General features: G+C 47.8%; 2 protein-coding genes and 1 pseudogene across 2 annotated transcripts in view; 1 reads left to right on the top strand and 2 right to left on the bottom strand.

The window, feature by feature from the left end:
* The window catches only part of PPP1R14C (protein phosphatase 1 regulatory inhibitor subunit 14C), an 88,169-nt gene that overhangs the window by 26,531 nt on the left and 42,537 nt on the right, over positions 1 to 19,101 (top strand). The gene's annotated exons all lie outside the window — the stretch shown is intronic.
* Positions 5,830 to 6,689, bottom strand: LOC124528346 (voltage-dependent anion-selective channel protein 3-like; annotated as a pseudogene).
* Positions 8,614 to 9,119, bottom strand: LOC124527956 (small nuclear ribonucleoprotein G-like). The gene is made up of 2 exons (XM_047101249.1): positions 8,950 to 9,119; positions 8,614 to 8,662 (listed from the first exon to the last, which is right to left on the bottom strand). Exons 1-2 carry the CDS (start codon positions 9,117 to 9,119, stop codon positions 8,614 to 8,616), a joined length of 219 nt encoding a protein of 72 aa, XP_046957205.1.

The following is a 19,101-nucleotide window of genomic DNA, read 5'->3' as shown; positions in this document are numbered from 1 at the left end:
CCACGTTGGGGGGCCTGGATGAAGGGTCCAGATGGTCTGCCTGGTAAGTCAGCGCATGTAGGAGGCTGGAGGAAACGCCAAGTGTGGGCAGGGGAGTGTGTTGGGGCCACAGCGTCCATGGAAGCCCTATGTGGGATGACAGAGAGGGGCGGGACCCGCTCAGGAATCTCTGGAGACTCTGGGCTACACCTGGAAGGAAGGGGAGTTATAGCCGGCAGAGATTTGTGACTCTGCTCATATGCATGACCAGCCCTTTTAGTTCACTTCTTCAGTTTAAGTAAAGTCAGTATGATTGATTTATAGACCTACCGGAGATAGCTCAACCAAAGAGATATGTCTAACCTAAGCATAGAAATGGACGCATCACCTTGGTTGCTTTGTTTCCTCTTCTGATTTGCGGGATCGTCAGAGAGAAAATGATACCTGGCTTTCAAAATTATCGTGGTGGTACAAAATGCCGTGTCAGAAATTCTAAAGAGGATCTTTGTGCTGTCGGTGGTCGTGTCACTGACTGGAAGTGATCGTCCGAGAGGAAGACCTCGCTAGCCGCGGTTTGTTTGTCTCAATGCCCTTGACCCAGCCAGAGGAGATAGGGAGGCATCTAGGTACACTCTCTGATATGTGGATTTTCAAATCTCACAGGTGACTAATTTCTTCATTCACAGAGAAGGAGAAAAAATGAGATCCGTGTGCTTCTTGGATGACTGGCTCCAGACGTGTGCGCTGCAGGCAGAGGAAGTTCTCTGGGGAAAGTCAGCCAGCTGTGCTTGTTAGCTTTCTAGAGCCTGTCTGTTATTATGAGCGTAGTCCTTTTGAAAGCTCTGTTCTACTTCCTAAAATACCCTCCCAATCCACTTCCTCCTGTGGTGTCTGCCTGTCCCGAGAGTAGGGCCAGCGTGGGGAGGCCTGGAGAGAGACCCAGGGAGGAGGGACGGCCCGCACACAGGCCTTCATCCCCACTGTGAGGGGCATGGGCTGCCCAGGGGCAGAGAGTCCCCAGACTTGGGGGCGTGGTCACAGGGACCTATTTTTTTTTTAAATTTTTTAATGTTTATTTAATTTTGAGAGAGACAGACAGAGTGTGAGCAGGGGAGGGGCAGAGAGAGAGGGAGACACAGAATCTGAAGCAGACTCCAGGCTCTGAGCTGTCAGCACAGAGCCCGACACGGGGCTCGAACTCACAGACCGAGAGATCATGACCTGAGCCGAAGTCGGAGGGTCAACCGGTCAACCGACTGAGCCACCCAGGCGCCCCTGGGACCTATCTTTTTAAATGGAAACTAACTGCAGATTTACCCTTTGTTAGAGTCTGAGTCCTCAAGTATTTGTCTCCTGTTAAGTCTTGTGGCTTTTCAGACTGATACAAATATTCATGATGACTCTTACATTTGTGAAATGAAGCAACCTTGTTGTTATTTTTTAGTGGGTGGGATGAAACCCAAGAATAACACCACGCATGGTGTGTCAGGAAGACGAGGGTTGGAGTCACCTACTGACTGTGCGATCCTGGGGAAGTTACTGAGCCTCTCTGTTCTTTGGCTTCTTATCCGTAGAACTGGTGGTAATGAGATGTTGTGAGAATTAACCGAGGTGATCTATGTTCTCTCTGTATCTATTTGTATAGTTTTTTAAGGGAACTCAAGTAGCTCTGTCTTCAGAATTGCAATTTTTATTCCCTCTATTTTCATCCGTTTGCCAGGAAGTGGCTGGCTGCTTCCGGCGAGGCTGGCATTTTAGGAAAGCTTCTTCACGAGTGCTGCCTAGCCTGCCGTGGAACCCATCTCTACCTTGGCAATGGTTGTTGGGTGCTTTTTCGGGGGGGGGGGGGCACAGGTGGACCTTTTTCTTCCTTTCTGCTTCAGGATTCAGGTTGTCCTGAGAGGACACATTTTAATAGTATGGCAGAACTTGAAAAAAATCTTGAATATTTAGGGGCACCTGGGTGGCTCAGTCACTTAAGCCTCCGACTTCAGCTCGGGTCATGATCTCATGGTTTGTGAGTTCGAGCCCTGTGTCGGGCTCTGTGCTGACAGCTCAGAGCCTGGAGCCTGCTTGGGATTCTGTGTCTCCCTCTCTCGCTCTGCCCCTTCCCCACTTGCACTCTTTCTCTCTCTCTCCTTCAAAAGTGGATAAACATTTTTAAAAATTAAAAAAAAAATCTTGAATATTTAGCTGTGAATTAGCATTGTTCTTTTCTGTCACCTTTGCTCTTTCCTTTTTCTCCACTTCCTGTTTTCCCAGGTATCCCCTTCCCAAGTATCAAAGTGGTTTCTTGCACATAATGGTTTTCTTGCCTATACCTTAATTAGGAAAAATGTCACATATGAGCCTAGCTGTCTGGTTTCTAGATATAATAAGATGCTTTGTCCTTCGCCTTAATTGTAGCACGCTGGAGTGCTGAGCCACTGGGGGCTGCTTGGAGTCTGTGTGAACCATCTTCCCGACAAACAGAACATGCTTTGAGTGTATTTTTGTTACCGTCTTTCATTAATGTGACTTGATTTATTTTTGATTTGGAGCTATGACAGGTTTTCTTTTTCATTGCTTCTCTAATTTGAGACTTGAAGTAAAATTACTTTGTGCAGTAAATGGTTTGCAATATGTTTACCCTTTCTTCTCCTCTCCGTCCTCCCCCTCCTCCTCCTCCCCCCCTCCTCCTCTTCCTTCTTCTTCCATAGCAGTTACTAGATAAAGTGGGAAATAGGACGTGGGGGTAGAATGTGAATTAGTTTTTTGGAAATGCTAAGTCTGAAATGGGTTTTATAGCCAAACAGCCTGGGAATAAGTGATATTAAAGAAAAGAAGGGGCACCTGGGTGGCTCAGTCAGTTAAGTATCAGACTTTGGCTCAGGTCATGATCTCATGGTTTGTGGGTTCGAGCCCTGCATCGAGCTCAGTGCTGTCAGTCCAGAACCTTCTTTGGAGCCCTGGTCCTCCTCTCTCTCTCTCTGCCCCTCTCTGACTCACACCCTCTCTCTCAAAAATAAATATACGTTAGAAAAAAAAAAGAAAAGAAAAAGAAAACCTAACTTTGTTATTTGACTGAATCCAGCCACTTTCACCAAATTGGTTTCTGTGTATAGATCTTTAGGTTATGGTCAGCAAGGGGACAATTTTAGTATGGTAGTCAAGGGTGCATACTCTCTGTCCAGACCTGCTGGGTTTGAATCTGCCTCTATTAATTCCACACTGTGTACCTTGGAACAAGCTATTCAACCTCTCTATTTGCCCAACTGTGAAGCAGGAATAATGCAGCTGTGTACCTATGTTATAGGGTCCTTGCGATGAGCAAATGAGACGATTATACATATACCTTCAAGTGTACAGTGTGGAACCTGTCACCAAGTAAGCACGATATTATAGAAATCTATAAATACCCACTTAAAGCATAAATATTCTGCTGGTTTGTGGATTATAGCTTTCATGATTGCCGTGGTAACTTAGACATTTCGCATTTGAAAGGGAGTGATTTTTTTTTTTTTTTTATGAGTTTTCTTGGACTCTTAGCAAGCAACCGTGGCCGATGTTAGTTATAAATTTCGGTTGGATTTTCTATAGTACAGTTAGCCCTAAAATTATAAAAAGGAAAATGAGTTGGTGAAAATGGGTATATAAATTCAACTTTATCGCTGTACCTTGGCAGAAAAGAAATAGAATGGAAAATAAAATTTTGTATTTTGTCTCAGGACTTCAGGCAAGTTCAATGTTCAGAAAAGTGCTTCCAAATGTCACGGTAGAGTCATTACAAACCTCTGTGTTTGTTTCTACTGGAGTCATCAACCTGGGGAATTTCTTTAGATGAGTAAGTAAAGCAGAAAAGTTTCAGTGATTTATGTAAAATCTCATGTTGACGCGAACATGTATAAGCCCATTGACTTTAAGCATCTCAAAAAGCTAAAGAGATGTGCTACGGTGTAATACTCACTTTTTGACTCTTCACCCATTTCTCAAGTTTTGGGTGGTTTTGCTTGCCAACTTTAAGTGGTCCCTTCTGATCAGGTCAAAGAGATTCTTCAGGCTTTTGAGGAAGACTGGTTGTCAAAATTTGATGAGCTAACTCGGGCAGGTTAAATACAATTTTCTTCTTTGGTATAGGTGGACTCAGAAGTTCACGGCTGAGCTCTCAGTAACTAACGCGCAGGTGCAGTGGTGCAGCTGTATGTGCCGAACTTGGGAAACAGGTATCCCAGACAGCACGTGATGCCCAGCATTTGGCCTGTTACGATCTTGGGTTGAGGTGGCTCTTCTGTGGAGTAGGGAGGAGCCGTCTCACTCTCTGGCTCCTTCTCTACCTCACAGGCAGGTCCGGTCACCCTCTGGTGACCACGGATGCCTGCCCCTTTGTCTCCTCCCCCACCCCGTTCCCTTTATGACCACAGGGTGTGATTCGCCATAGCTTGCGTTTGGGGGACAAGCGTTGGGCTTCTTTCTGCCAAAGATGTGTATGAGGGACCCCGGTTTTGCCCGGGGGCTCTCACCCCCAGGTTGGGTCTGTTTTCTCCACTGGAAAGAAAGGCTCCTTTGGGGCAGTCACAACACCAGTTTATTCATTATTGTATCTCAGAGCACACAGGTGCACGTGGCAGGTGCCCCCAGAGGCTTTGTGAAGGAGTTAACGGAGGAATGAACTTATGTCTTTGAGCAAACCACAAAGCTGGGCACACATGGGCCAGCAGAGAGACCCGTGGTCAAGGAGTTACGGTCTTGGCTCATGTACCAGAGGTGGGAACGGCTGATCCCCCTTTCATACCTTTGATCCCTTGGCTGGGCACCCGGCAACTTCCGTCAGCTAATGGTACCACCCATGGCTGGGTGTCGGCCGTCACATTTTGCTGCAGGCCTTCCTTCCCCCTTTTTAATTCCAGATTCCCAGGGACGCCTGGGTGGCTCAGTCAGTTGAGTGTCCGACTCTTGATTTCAGCTCAGGTCATGATCCTAGGGTCGTGGGATCGAGCCCCGTGTCGGGCTTCATGTTGAGCATGGAGCCTGCTTAAGATTCTCTTCTCTTTCTCCCTCTCTCTCTTTCTCCTTCTGCCCCTCTCCCCTTCTTGCACTCTCTCTTTCTAAAATACAAAAAAAAAAAAAATGCTAAAAAAGAGAAAGAAAACCATCCCTAGGAAGTCAGATGATGGATTATGTTCCAAATGTGATGGGTTTATTTTATTTTACTCTGACGGAAAACCAAAGATTCTCCCACAGCACAGAGACCAGTATATCCAAAGGTCATGAAAAAGTGGTGTGGGGCAGGTAGGCTGTGATGTACAAGCTGGAGGCTCAGGTCATTTCCTTTGTAACAGTCACCACAGTTTCCCTGATGAGCACATTTAAAATAACACTGAGGAGAGGCACCTGGGTGGCTCAGTTCATTAAACGTCCGGCTTTGGCTCAGGTCATGATCTCGCAGTTCGTGAGTTCGAGCCCCAGGTCACGCTCTGGGCTGACAGCTCGGAGCCTGGAGCCTGCTTCGGATTCTGTGTCTCCCTCGCTCTCTGCCCCTCCCCAGCTTGTGCTCTGTCTCTCTCTGTCTCTCAAAAATAAATAAACATTAAAAAAAATTCAAATAGAAATTAAAATAAAATAAATAAAATAAAATAACACAGTGGAAATCACCTGCAATGCGGCACAAGTAGGACAACCTTCGGGCACGCCTTCAAGTTCCTTCCTTACAACGCACTTGCGATCTTTACACTTCAGTGTGGGGAGGATTGCAATTCTTTGGAAGAATGAGAAGTTCACACTTTTGAAATTTCACGGAAGAATTTTAAGGCCAGAACATAGTGGGTTCTCTTCACCTCCAAGGACAAATCAGATGCTTTCCTCAAAACCACATTAGGCTTCTCATTCAAATCCCAGCCCAACCTCGTGGCCTCCTGCATTGACGTTCTTTCTGTCCGTGAAAGCTGGTAGGGTCAGTTTGACTCCTGGTCCAAGGGTCTGAGTATAACCCAGTCCGGTCGGGCTCGTCTTATTTCCTGTAGCAGATAGAGAAGTTCTACAGTCCGGGTATTGTTACTGCCAGCCATCCAAGCAACGTTTATTGATGTTCCAATCTTCCCATTAACCTCCTGGTAGACAGACCCTCCAAATTCAGGGCCATCACTCACATGCATGTGCAGCTAGAAGTCGGCAGCTGTGTAACCCAGGGCGACACCATTCTGTGGCAGTTTGGATCTGGCTGTGTCAAAACTCGTCTGAGAGCCAGCAAGCCAACCTCCAAAGCCAAAGATGGTCGGTCCAGAAAAATCTGCATCAACATTACTGCCGAGACTGAAACAATCCCACTTGTAGGAGGCCTTCAATTTCCCACTCTTCTTTCCTGGGTTCGGTGCAAATACGGTATCGAGAGTACGTTTCGACCCTTCAGCCAACTTATTCTGTGAAGCGATTTCTGTTCCAAGAGTATCGTCTATGTTCCATTTCTGGGTGAAGGCAAGTCCGTAGCTACAGACCTTGTACTTGGTCTCTAGGTTGCCTGACGCTTTCTCTGTGTCAGTGTAAGCATGACCAGAAGTAGAAAATTCCACTCCCCTACAAGACTTAGTTCTCAGACGTACTTTGACCGAGCCAAATCCATAGCCTTTGTTGAAGTCATCTTTGGCAGCCTTCCCTAGGTCACAGTAAGTCGGTGTGTTACATATACCTCCAACCAGAGGGCTGGTCTCCACTCTGCCAAGGCAACACTCTACCATTCCTAATTTCTAACGTATGTGTTCTTTTTTTAAAAAGTTGTTTTCGTGTTTATTTTGGAGAGAGAGAGAGAGAAAGAGCATGAGTGGGGAGGGGCAGAGAGAGAGGGAGACACAGAATCCGAAGCAGACTGTAGGTTCTGAGCTGTCAGCACAGAGCCCGACGAAGGGCTCGAACCCAGGAACCATGAAATCATGACCTGAGCCAAAGTCGGATGCTTAACTGACTGAGTCACCCAGGCACCCCTCTAGTGTATGTGTTCTTAATTTTCCTGCCTTTCAGTTTAGCTGGGGTGCTAGTTAACTTCTTTCCCCTTTCTCTCTCTCTCTCTTTTTTTCCTTCCTTCCTTCCTTCTTTTCTTTCCTTTTCTCTTTCTTTCTTTCTTTCCCTTCCTTCCTTCCTTCCTTCCAATTTCCTGCCACTTTCCTTGCTTATGAAATGACAGCAATGGTGTGGCCTGTCTTTTAGGGCGCTGTGAGGACACAGGGTGTGACCGCACGGGAAGCACTTGGGAGAGTGCCTGTAGGAGTCGGTCTGATCGCTGAGTCACCCGTACTGTCCTGTCCACATGCAGAGTTGCTCCTCCTGAGGCCCAGGCCATCTCTCCTTTCCTCTCCGCCTTGCCGGCTACCTCGCTGCTTTCCTGACTTTGTTCAGCTTGCCAGGGGGCCCCTCCTCACGGCGTCCATAGGAATTTTCTAGCAACGGTCCGCCGTATCCCTAGCACTTAGCTCAGTGTCTGACAAATAATGCATATCCATGAGTAACTGTTGGTTGGAAGATGCTGAGAGTCTGGCCTCACCTCCTCATGGGTGTGGGGCTCCAGCCTCCACCGTCTGAGGGCCTGTAGCCTCCTGTCTGTGATAGGAGCCTAACGGCCATTTACAATTGCAGCTGCCAGTGACAGGTCAGCTCACGGTGTCAGTCCAGAATGGCTGGATTACGTCGCGGTCAGGAGCGATCAAAAATTTCAGTGGCTAAAAATAATGTCTTATTTCCCACTAATGCTATGTATCCAGTGTTGACTGATGGGGGGTTCTGCTCTTTACTGTCACTCAGGGACCCAGACCCGTGAGGCTCTGCCTAGAAACATGCTTCTATAACCAGCAGGGCAGGGCGAGGGCCCTGGGAGGCACCCGTGGGCTCCTAAAGCTTCCGCCGGAAAGGGCACACCTCACATCCGCCTCCTAGCCCACTGGCGCAGCAAGTCTCACTCCACGTCTTGCTTTTGAGGGAGCAGCACAGCACAGACCTACCTGGGACCTGGAAGGAACCACGAGAACACTTGTGAGATTTTGCAGATAAAGGGAGTGCTGCCTGATTGTTACTGTCACTCTCTGAAAGGGTTGTTCCATGCCGCCCTCCATCCTCGGTTAATATAATTATTTTATTTAGTTAGGGACAAAAGGCATTAATCCCAGGGAGCTTAACAACTGGAGTTTTCCTTCATGACGGTCTTCCAAAGCTCTCAGGAACAATTTCCTCATCCACTTTGAAGGAAATAACCATCTGTCTGAAGAGAAAATGTCCCAGATAATCTAGAGCTGGGTTTCCAAGGGGGAGTGATTTACACGAAAAGCCCCTCAGTTAATCAGTTGTTCTATTGAGACCCTTCGTGTGTTCAGGGTTTATGGGGCCTTTAATCTTGGCTCATATGTGGCTCATAGTCATTGTGCGGATAAGCTCCTGTTTTGATAATCTTTGTGGGAAGCCTAAATAAGCCTCTGGGGACTAGCCCCTCTGGGCTCAGCACTGAGCTAGGAGCTGGGGTTCCCTGGTTATATGGCAGAGTCACTCATAAACAAAAGGATGTCAGCTTGAGAGAAGGAGAAGTAAAGGGGAGTGTTGTGCCTGAGAATGAGGGGAGGAGATAGCAGGTTTGGGTGGGGGGCTCCCCCAGAAGATTCTGGAAGGCTGAGAAATCAGCTAGCCTGAGGTAAAGAGGAGGATGTGGTCCAGGAGATGGTTACAGGCCCTGTGGCCGCAGGGGCTGGAGCCACGGAGGGGTCCTACTGTGAGCACTTAGTGGGCCAAGTCGGGGAGTCAGAATTTTGAGATTAGTTGGAAGCCATTGAAGCAGAGGAATTGCGGTGGTCAGGTTTGAATTTTATTTTATTTTTTTTTACTGTTATAAAAGTTTATTTCACAAAGAAGTTCAATAGGAAAATGCGCACAACCTGATTTTTATATGATCATAAACAGGTGCTGTGGAAGGGAGCCCTCTCTCTGGTGAACCCAGCCATTGTCTCTGCTCTAGCCAACGCTTCTGTCATGGCGATGCTCTTTCCTCTCTTTATCACCCTTCCCACATTGTTCTGTTGCCTACTGGTTGCCGTCCCCACGCGTTCATCCATCAAAAGACTCATAAAGGGACCAAATCCCCCTTGGCCTTGTCCGCCACCATTTAATTGTGACCGTAACTTCTTGCCCATAAATTTTTCCATCCCAGGAGGGGAGTTTTGCTTCTAGTGTCTGCTCGGCGAGCTCAAAGATGCCTCAAAACAAAATGCCTTGGATTTTTAAATTTAACTTATGCTCAATTTGTTCGTTCTTTTCTACATGCCTTACTTTTTGGTATGATTTACATTGCCACAACTAATTACTCTCTGTAGTGTTTCTGTTTTAAACCGCAAGTCCTATTTCATACCGAATAACTACGTTTAAATCTGATCATTTCCAGTATTTTTTTACCTACACAGAAAATTCAGCAATGTGGAAAACCTGAAGTAGAATATTATACTCTATCGTAGATCCAGTCACAGCAGAGAGAGAGATCTATTTATTGTCAGGATTTATTTATTTCCTGAGGTGATTGCTACAATTTGTTGTCCTGTCAACATTTAACTTTGTGTGTGTGGATTTAAAGCGCTAAGCGTTTCTGATTTCGAACAGATGAATCTACTTCTGGTTTTGTCAGTTTTATGGTGAGATGATCTGGTTTTTTTGAAGCTTTTTTGAAGCTCTTTTGGTGAGAGCTTAATCAGATGGTCAGACAAATGTTTATACCATTTCTGAAACTATGAGTTTTGTTCCTAAACGATTGAAGGCAGATTGGGATTTTGAGAAGACCCATGTGGCTGCTGTGTGGGCCACGCCGGCAGTGTTAAAGGTCAAGAGAGAGTGACATGGCGGGAGGGAGCCACATGGCCTGGGCCAAGGTGTTGGGGGTGGGGATGGGGGTGGGGTGGGCAGATATAGTGCCCTTTGGAGGTAGGATTGACGGGATTGCCCGTGGATGGGTGCGACATCTCACAGGAAGGCACATTTGCTCAGGGCCTGCTGTCCTGGTAGGCGGTGCACCTGGGAACCAAGAACGGAGATCAGAAGCCTGATGGGCGGTGAACAGAACAAAAGGAGCTACCTTCTTCCGCGACGTTTCAGTTACCCTTTATTTCCTTGCTAAATTCCTATTCCTTGGAGTTAGTTTTTCTGGATGTAACCGAAATCAGTCCTCGAGGGTCCGTGCAGTCCCTTTTCCTCAAAAGGGCCTGGTGAAGAGTGGCGCATTTAAAATGTTTTGTGTTCACTCCCCACCCCCCTGGATTTCTTTCCGTTGACACAGTGCCCACTCAGATAGTGGTCATAATGCAATAGAGAAGATTTGCAGTGTTCTTTGATGACTTAATTGACATCCTCATGCCATTTTTCATGGTCACTGTTATTGAATTTGAGGGGGACTCTGGTCTCTTGATTGGATAAGGAAGACACCTGGGTGTCCCTGATTGAATTTGGCAACAGTTCTAGTCTCCTTGTGGAGGATCCTTGCCCAAGTCTCATCTGCAATATATTATCAAAACATCTTTTATGTTGGAGGGATTTCTGGTGATGGCTGAGCTCATCGTGTCGATATTGATTGTTTTAGCTTCCCTTTCCGTGCGGACGTTTTCTGACGCCACATTCTAGGCTACTCTCATTTGGAACCTATAAAACCTTTCTTCAGACCAATATGGAAGGTTTTATTTTCCAGCACGCCTCTGGATAGAGTTTGAAAGCCACGGACACCTTAACATCAACAACCACAGCTTGAAATCTTAATTGTGGCTGATGCTATACTGAATCTAACGGCTGCCACCTCACCTCATCCTAGTTCACTGAATTGAATCACACAGATAGATCCGTTCTGCGTTGTAATCCCTGACTCTCCTCCACACGGAGCACCTGCAGGAAAAAGTTGCAGGAAGCAGAAGGCCAAGAGGGTCACTGTTCAGCAAGGCCTTCCAGGCTCTTAGCCAGACCTTGGTTGCCCATTTCACTTGCAGGTTCAAGAGGGAAGAAAGACGGTTTGGGTTCAAACCACTGTCAGGTCAAGCTGCCTGACCCAGGACAAGGCCTATAACCTCTTGAAGTCTTCATTTCCTCAGTTGTAGTAATGGCACCTGCTACAAGGGTTGAGATGAGAAGTAATTAAACTCTTTTTAAGTGTATTTATTTATTTTTGAGAGAGAGAAAGAGTGCACAAGCAGGGGAGGGGCAGAGAGAGAGAGAGAGAGAGAGAGAGAGGGAATCCCAAACAGGCTTTGCACCCGATGCAGGGCCTGATCTCACAAACTGTTAGATCATGACCTGAGCTGAAGTCAAGAGTTGGTTAATCAACTGAACCACCCAGGCGTCCCTATTAAATTCTTGGTTATAAAAGTTATTGGCATCGTGCCTGGTACCGTGGTACTAATAAATATTAACTACTATTATCTTGAAGAAAAGAGGAATGTCTTACTCGAATTTGTACTTCTTGCCCAGACCTAGGACTGTACTTTGTGATAATTTGTGTTTTAGACAGGTGTCTTAAAGAAAATAAACACATTGGCTTGAAGTCACTCTTTCATAGGAGATTCATGGTTCAAGACTCTGTCTTTTTATTATTAATCAATGGACATAATAGTCCCTGCTCTGGAACTGATTTACTGATTCTTAGAGGGTGTAGATCAGGTGGTTACAGAAGCAATCTTCTGGACAGAGGCCAGTAACCGTTAACAACTGCACAATAACGCTTACATTTTAAGCTCTGAAAACAAAGACATCACTCAGGTATGATAAGGAATTTGGATCATGACTAATCTTTTCGCTGGCCTGGGTCTGTTGTTGACCTCCTCAGACTTACAGTAGCTGTTGCTGGTGAAGCGCTGACCATAAGGCAGACACTGTGTTAGGCAAAGGACATGCTATTGAATCCTTAGGACAGCCCAGTGAGGAAAGTTCTATTATTATTTATTCCCATTTTACGGATGAGGAAATCGAGGTACAGAGAGGTTGAGCTCACACAGCTAGTGATTGGCAGAGCTGGGACCAAAACTCTGGGCTGCTTGGCTTAATGTCTGTGTTCTTGACATACTCTTACTGCTCAAAGGTAAGAACGATGTTGGATTTGAATATTCCCTTGAGAGCAACTATTTAGTGGGGCGATAACCATGGGCAAGGTGGTGCCTGGGGCCCAGCGGAAAGGAACCTGCTTTCAGTGTCCAGTTACACGTTGTCTCCAGCATTGCTGTCGTTTGTTGTGGAGGAAAAGAGAGGGCTAGCCGAACTTTCTTTTGTGTGGCTTCTGGTCTGTTGATCTCTTCTGAGAGATTTATTCATTCGCTCGTCCGTTCTTACCACTCTGCCTGGATGCGCTGTAAACTCATGACGACCAATGACAGGCAGGCCCAGCACGTGCACGACGACTGTCCCGTCTGTCTGCTCTGACATTCTCCTAGGTGGCAAATACATTCCTCCACACCTTCTCCACTGGCCTCACCTCAGCTGATGACCTTCCTTTCTGGTTTCCCACCGAGAAAATGGAGACAATTGGAGGGAACTTCCATGGGCTCCCAGTGCCCCGCACCCCCACCCCCCTGCCCCAGCAGCACCTGTGCCCACACACATCGCTCATCTAGTGCGACAGACAAGCTGGCTGCGGCCCAAGAAAGGGACCGTCCCTGATGCAGTGGACTCTACCCCCTTGCCTACTCAGGGATATCATTCTGGTGATTCCTCCTCACTTTCCTGCATTATACATCCCCATCAGAGTATAAATGTGCTTATTTCTTCATCCTTAAAAACAATCTGAAATCCTTTCTTGACCCCTCTTCCCCCTCTAGTTACAGCCCTTTCCCTTTCTTCAAAACTCCTTGAAAACGTTTCCTCTACGGTGCCTACCCCCCTTCTGCAGGGGATACATCCCGACACGTCTAGTGGATGCCTGGAGTTGTGTGTCGTTCCAAACCCTGTAGGTACTACTTTTTTTCCTATACACACATGCCTGTGATACAGTTTAATTTACAAATTAGACATAGTAACGGGTCAACCACAACAACTCACAATGAAATAGGACAGTTGTAACAACACGCTGGAATAAAAAGTCTGTGAAGGTGGTCGCTTTCTCTCACGGTATCTTATTGTACTGCGCTCTCCCTTCTTCTGGCGATGGGGTGAGATGATAACACGCCCGTGTGACGAGATGAAACAAAGGGAACGACGTAAGCGTTGTGAAATGGTGTTAGGTTGCTGTTGACCTGCTGCTGCTGGCTCAGAGGCTCATCTGCTTCCAGACTGCGGTGGAACACAGGTATTTGAAACTGCAGGTGGTGGGTGGGACGGCCGCATTCCTGAACGCCAAATCCAGCCCCAGTCTCCCTTTGTGTCTTGAACGGACTCTGGGTTTCCGCCCCAGCACTGCTCCAAAGATGCTTTGTTAGGTACCCGTGACTCCCGTGTTGCTCAATCCAGTGGCCCAGTCTCATTCGTTGTCCTACTTCTAGGGTTCAACGCAGCTGATCGTTCCCTCCTCCTTAAGTCATGTTCTCCTGGCTTCCCAGGCACCAAACTCTTCCCATTCCCTTTGCTGGTTCTCACACATCTTATTTCTACCCATTGGAGGGCTCAGGGATTAGCCCTCAGACTCCTGTGTTTATTGTAGCATTATTTACAGTAGCCAATATATGGAAGCAACCTAAGTGCCCATTGACAGACGAATGGATAAAGATGATGTGGTACGTATGGATGTGTGTGTGTGTATTTATAAATCTGTATCTATATATCTATATCAATACCTGTATCTATATCTATAACGGAATATTACCCAGCCACGAACCAGAATGAAATCTTGCCATTTGCCATCGACCCAGAGGGTATCGTGCTAAGTGAATTAAGCCAGAGAAAGACCGATACCAAAAACAAAACAAATGAACAATAATGAAAAACAAAACAGACTCATAGATACAGAGATCAATCCAGTGGTTGCCAGAGCTCGGTGGAGGGTGAGGTGAGGGGGAGATGGGCAAAAAGAAGGGGAATAGAAGGTACAGACTTCCCGTTATAAAATAAATACATAAGGTGTAGGGATACAATGTATAGGAATATAGTTAGTAATAAGTAACAACTTTGTATGGTGACAAATGATAGCTGCACTTACCATGGTGATCACTTTGTAACGTATATAAACGTGGAGTCACTGTGTTGTACACCAGAAACAATATAATGTATGTCAACCACACTTTAGTAAAAAAATAAATAAATAAACAAATGCTCGGTGGTAGAAATTTGCTGTTCCCCGGCATCTCACTGCGTAAAGGGGGAAGTGTGCTTGTTTAAGTACTCACGCACGTTGAATACGATTATTGACAAGCAATTTAAAGGTGAGATTGAGCCAGTTCATAAATATAATAATTGATCCAAGAGACTCTGTCTCACTGTCTCTCGATCGATGACGGCAAGAGTTATAAGAGGAATTTACGTCTACTTTCCGTGTGCGTTTCCTTTGCTTCCACACCTCGGGCAGTTGCTGTTTATAGCCCTTCTTACAGATAGCCCTGCACAACCATCTTGTCTCCAATTCTGGGTCAATTTCAAGAGGAAATTAAGTATTCATGCAATTGTAGGAGTCCCTCTTGTTCTTAACCTCAGTATTCTAGAAAAAGGTGCCTAATGGTGGCGGTAGGCCTACGCATTTTGTCTTGGTGAGAGCTTCGGTTTATTCACTTAATAAAAATTCACTGTGCATGTCTGTGGTCTGGATAGCCTGCTGTGTATGGAGGTTACAAAAATAAACAAAACACCGTCCCCGCCCTCAAGGAGCTCTTTGTGCGCTAGCCAAGGCCAACAGATACACGTCTTGATGGGCTTTAATGTGCTAGTGATCATGATGACATTTAATGTGCCAGTGACTGCAGGGTGGTGCGAGGCCAGAGGACAGGACATCCAGGTACTAATGCAGCATCTGGTCATGGGCAGTGGTCAGCCCGAATGACCTTCACCTCATCTCCTCATCTCCTGACACGCGCTGATTACTGAGTACAGGAGACGTGAGGTGCTTCAGCTTGGTCCCTGTCTGGGCTGCAGAACCTGGCTCCGTGAGTGGAGAAATGGGATTCTCCTATTCTGGGCTATAGAGACCGAGAACTATAGTTCTGGTAGACCTCCGCTTTCTAAATAAGAGTACCGCCAAGGCCTTCGAGAGGGAATCGTCGCAATATGCCGTCATTACGCGTGCTGAGCAGCTTGGAACAGCCTAGAGGCTGGCAAGGATTTATGGTGAATCGGGGTAATTGGGCAATCATAAATCTTCAACCCTGCTTGCCTTTATAACAACTGAATTAGCTCTAGCTAGCGCAAAGAGCCGTGGGGACTCAAAATAAATCATTTAGTCGGTCACTCAGCAGACAATTATGGAGTGCCCACTAGGTGTGAGGCATTCTGCGTCCTCTCTCATTTATGTCCGTAGTTAACAGAGTAGCAGGGCATCAGATTCTTGAATCTAATTTCTGTTCCAAGGACTTATTTTGGTTTTTGTTTTTTTAACTTGCAAGGCTGTTTTGAGTAAGTCATCCTGGACCCAGATTATTCCCTGCCCAGAAGAAACTAAATAAAGATTTTGGGAAAGATTTGACCGTGCAACACCTCTTTCCGGGAATAAAAAGACATCAGGGATTTGCACCCTTGTTATTTACGACCATTTTTTTTTTTCCTTTGAAAAATGTATCCGTAGTTCAATCCATTCATTTGTGGAAATTACAGATGGGGCCTGGCATCCCTTTCTTTCTGTGCATCTGCCGTGACTCGTGATCTAAGACGGGTGTCGATTCCAGCAGCAAAAGGGACAGATGTAGGTGGGTCCTTGCTGTCTTCCTAGTTGAAGCGATTTTGTGACGGAGTCAGAATAACAGAACTGGGGTTTTCAGAATGCCTGGAATCGGATTGTGGGCTACTTGCCTGGAGTCGAAGGTGAAACTCTTCATGATGAGGGTCCACAGCATTCTGGATGAGGTGAGAGTTTTCTCGGTTTGAGGAAGGTCTGGTTGCCGTCTCTTTCCCTCCCCACCCCCTCCCCATAAACAGAACTGCCCACCCACCACGGATGGAGGCCTGAGCTTCTGTGACTCGCTTTACCCTTTTACTTCCCAGACACATAAACTTAGTGGTAGGGGCGGGGGACTCAAATCTCAGTCCAGGAAGGACCGTAGCCACGTTGGCAAGGATTACCTCCTGCACTTGCTTTCCCCGGGCCTCAGAGAGGTGGGGGACGGGGGAGCATGTTCTTGGGGAGGAAGAGGTCAGAAGAGCCCAGTGTAAGAGGCTCGGATGTGCCCTGTTGAGTTCAAGCGGGACCTGCCTCGGATCCAGTTCAAGTGAAGACTGACCTTCTGGTTCCTGGTGTTTGTCTAGGAAGTGATGCCGTGGGCCTCACTCCCAGAAGACGTGCCCGCGGATCGGTGGCTCCAGAGGGCCTTTGGCTTGCGTGTGGAAGGCACTGCGTGTTTGAGTTGCGTTGAATGTTTACTGCTTGCCTGGGATCTGTGAGACTGGGGAGATGGTTGCGGGCAGCCCCAAAGTTCAAGGGTTGTTTTCTTGGTTGGCAGGCTGCCCACTGCTACCAGACTGTTAAGGGATGTGTGGCCGTGGGTATCCAAGCGGCCAAAGCACAGCTCTCCATCGTGGAGACAATCTGGTTATGACAACTGTCCCCTGTGCCACTGTCTGTGAGGAGGAGGACTGGCTTTAGGGTTCTGTGTGCCCTGCTCTGGCGACACCATGGCAGAAAACCTCCCTCCGCAGGGAGAGAAGGGCTGCTCCTTGGTGAGAGGCGGTGAACGGCTCAGTTCCCCTGCCAGAACTTTGTATTTCCTTGGCAGTGCCGCTGGTCTTGCCTCATCCTGTGTTTTAAGACCTGTACGATTACAAACGCTGTGGAAATTTTTTTTTTTTTTCATTCGTCTTGAAAATGGAGGCCCCAGCAGGAGCTGAGGAACCCTCAGGTGAGCCCAGCAGTGCTGTCTGTTCACAGAGGGTCTAGGAGGAGCAGAGATGAGCAGGGGCCCAGAGACGATGGCCTTGGGCCGGGACTGGTCCTCGCGTGGCCCTCGATTGAGTCAGGGTGGAGCAACTGGCTCTCGCTCGTGTGGCTGAGCTTTGCTTCCACGGCGAGCCGTGTCCCACAGTGTTCCTTTGGGTGGCCACCATTTACCTTTGTCGTGTTCCCCCACTGCGGGTGGGGGTCTCGGGTCTGGTTGACGGTGGAGTCCTCAGCACCTAGCCCGTGACCGTAGAATGAAGGTTCTACGAGGGGTGTGGGAATCGGTGACCATGCGTGAGGAGTGGTTCTTCCTCTATGCTGTCACCGTCTGTCATGGAAGGTCTCCCCTTTCTGCAAAGACATTCGAAACGGGAGCCGTGGTTTGCAAACTCTAATTGGTTTGTGAATCCTCTGTGGTGCCTGTTACCTATGGAGACTCTGAGCCCCTCCTCACGTGTCGGGGTCCAATGGTTGGGGGGGGAGGCAGTGCCCAGGGATCTGCACTTTCACAGGGGGCCGCTGGGCAGGCATTCTGTGAGTCACGACTTGAGAAACAGCACTTCGTGCTGCCTGCTGCGGAGAGCTCTGGAAACAGGCTCTCCAAGTGGGGAGTCAACAGTCGAAGAAGGAACTCTGGCTCATTCCTGCTGCTTTGATCACACACCCGGAATTTTCCACATCTTTGATTTCTTTTGTACCTCCCCGTCGAGTCCCGTGGGTACACTTACCATTCTCCTTGAGTACACTCTAAATATTCAGTGGCATGGTTGAAACCGGTTGACATTTGAAAAACGGAGCACTTCCGTGGGAGAACAGCAACCAAAAAATTACTAGACATACATTTAAAGATCAGTTAAGTCTCCAAGGTATCGGCTCTTAAGTAAACCCTGCTTGAGCCCCAGGAGGCTGGCACTGTATCAGCTGTATCAAAAAATTGGCCTTTTTTCCCTCCCCTGTGATTTTGAATCCTTCCCTATCCAAGACCCAGGTTTATCCTTGGCACCCGAGGGTAGATCTGCCCCATTCCCGTTCCCGGTCCGGGGAGCGCTCCTTTTCCCCTGCCGACTGGCAGGTAGTGTGTAGACGAGTACAGACAGTGGTCTCCTGCCCAGACCCTGGCTGCCTGTCCCTTTGAATCACATCCTCAGGTGTGGACACGGGCTCGTCTGTGAGACGCCCAGAGACTCGCGGTATCTGAACCAACCATCTCTGCAGCTCAGGCCTCCAGCTAGGGGTTTAGCATGTTCTCTGGAAATGGTTAGTCATTTCCCAAACTTGCCCTAAAACCCTGAGTCCATTCATGGGTATTCCACAGAGGGTGTGTTCGATGGAAAGTTGGACTCACCTCCTGGCTTCGAGATTGGTGGGTGGCCTTGGCTACTCTTTGATTTTTCATTTCTTATTTGAGAGAGAGAGCGAGCGAGCAAGCGCATGCAAGTGGGGAGGGGGGCTGAGGGTAAGTGAGAGAGGATCTTGAATCGTGACCTGCGCCGAAACCAAGAGGCCGACGCTCAACCGACTGAGCCACCCGGGCGCCCGTTGGCCGCTTCTGATATGTTGTGGTGCCTGAACCACGGCCGTGGAGCCGTGGCGGAAGGCTCTCTGGCTGAGGTCCAGCACTACTCAAAGGGTCCGAGTGCTCTGGTTGCTCTCAGAGTCACTGCAATCAGCAGGGACAGACGTCTCGCTCAGCACCGCTGCCTCCTGGAAGGAAGGCATGGAACACACGTTGGCATCAAGCCGTAGGTATTGGGGTCAGGTGGTCTGAGTTCGAAACTAAGCCCTCAGCCCCCCAGTCCGGGTGCTCAATCAAACACTTCTGTGAAGTGGCGGTGATGATAATACCTACCTCTGTGAATTGCTCCTTTTTTAATTCCAAAAAACGATGATTAAGGGCTTAATCACAGTGCTGGGCACTGTGAAAGGCACGACGCAATGGACTTCCGGTTTAGGGAGGGAGACCGACAAATGTAAGACGGTGCCCGTGTGGTACACGCACCCAAGAAGTGCATGGTATGAGGAGTGCAGTTTCAGGGGTTGGGAGGTTGACCTTGGCATGGGTGGGGGCACGAAGTTTTCCCTCAGGAAGTGATTGCTGACTTCAGATCATGGGAAGACCACCCTGCGTATGTGCACGTGCAAAGGCC

The sequence above is a fragment of the Lynx rufus genome, unplaced genomic scaffold (genome assembly GCF_022079265.1).
Source record: "Lynx rufus isolate CCGP_SWC_20201006 ecotype Redwood Valley unplaced genomic scaffold, mLynRuf1.p SCAF_6, whole genome shotgun sequence".
Taxonomy (NCBI): domain Eukaryota; kingdom Metazoa; phylum Chordata; class Mammalia; order Carnivora; family Felidae; genus Lynx; species Lynx rufus.
The sequence above is the reverse complement of the archived record's forward strand: the minus strand, read 5'-3'. Positions and strand labels throughout refer to the sequence as shown.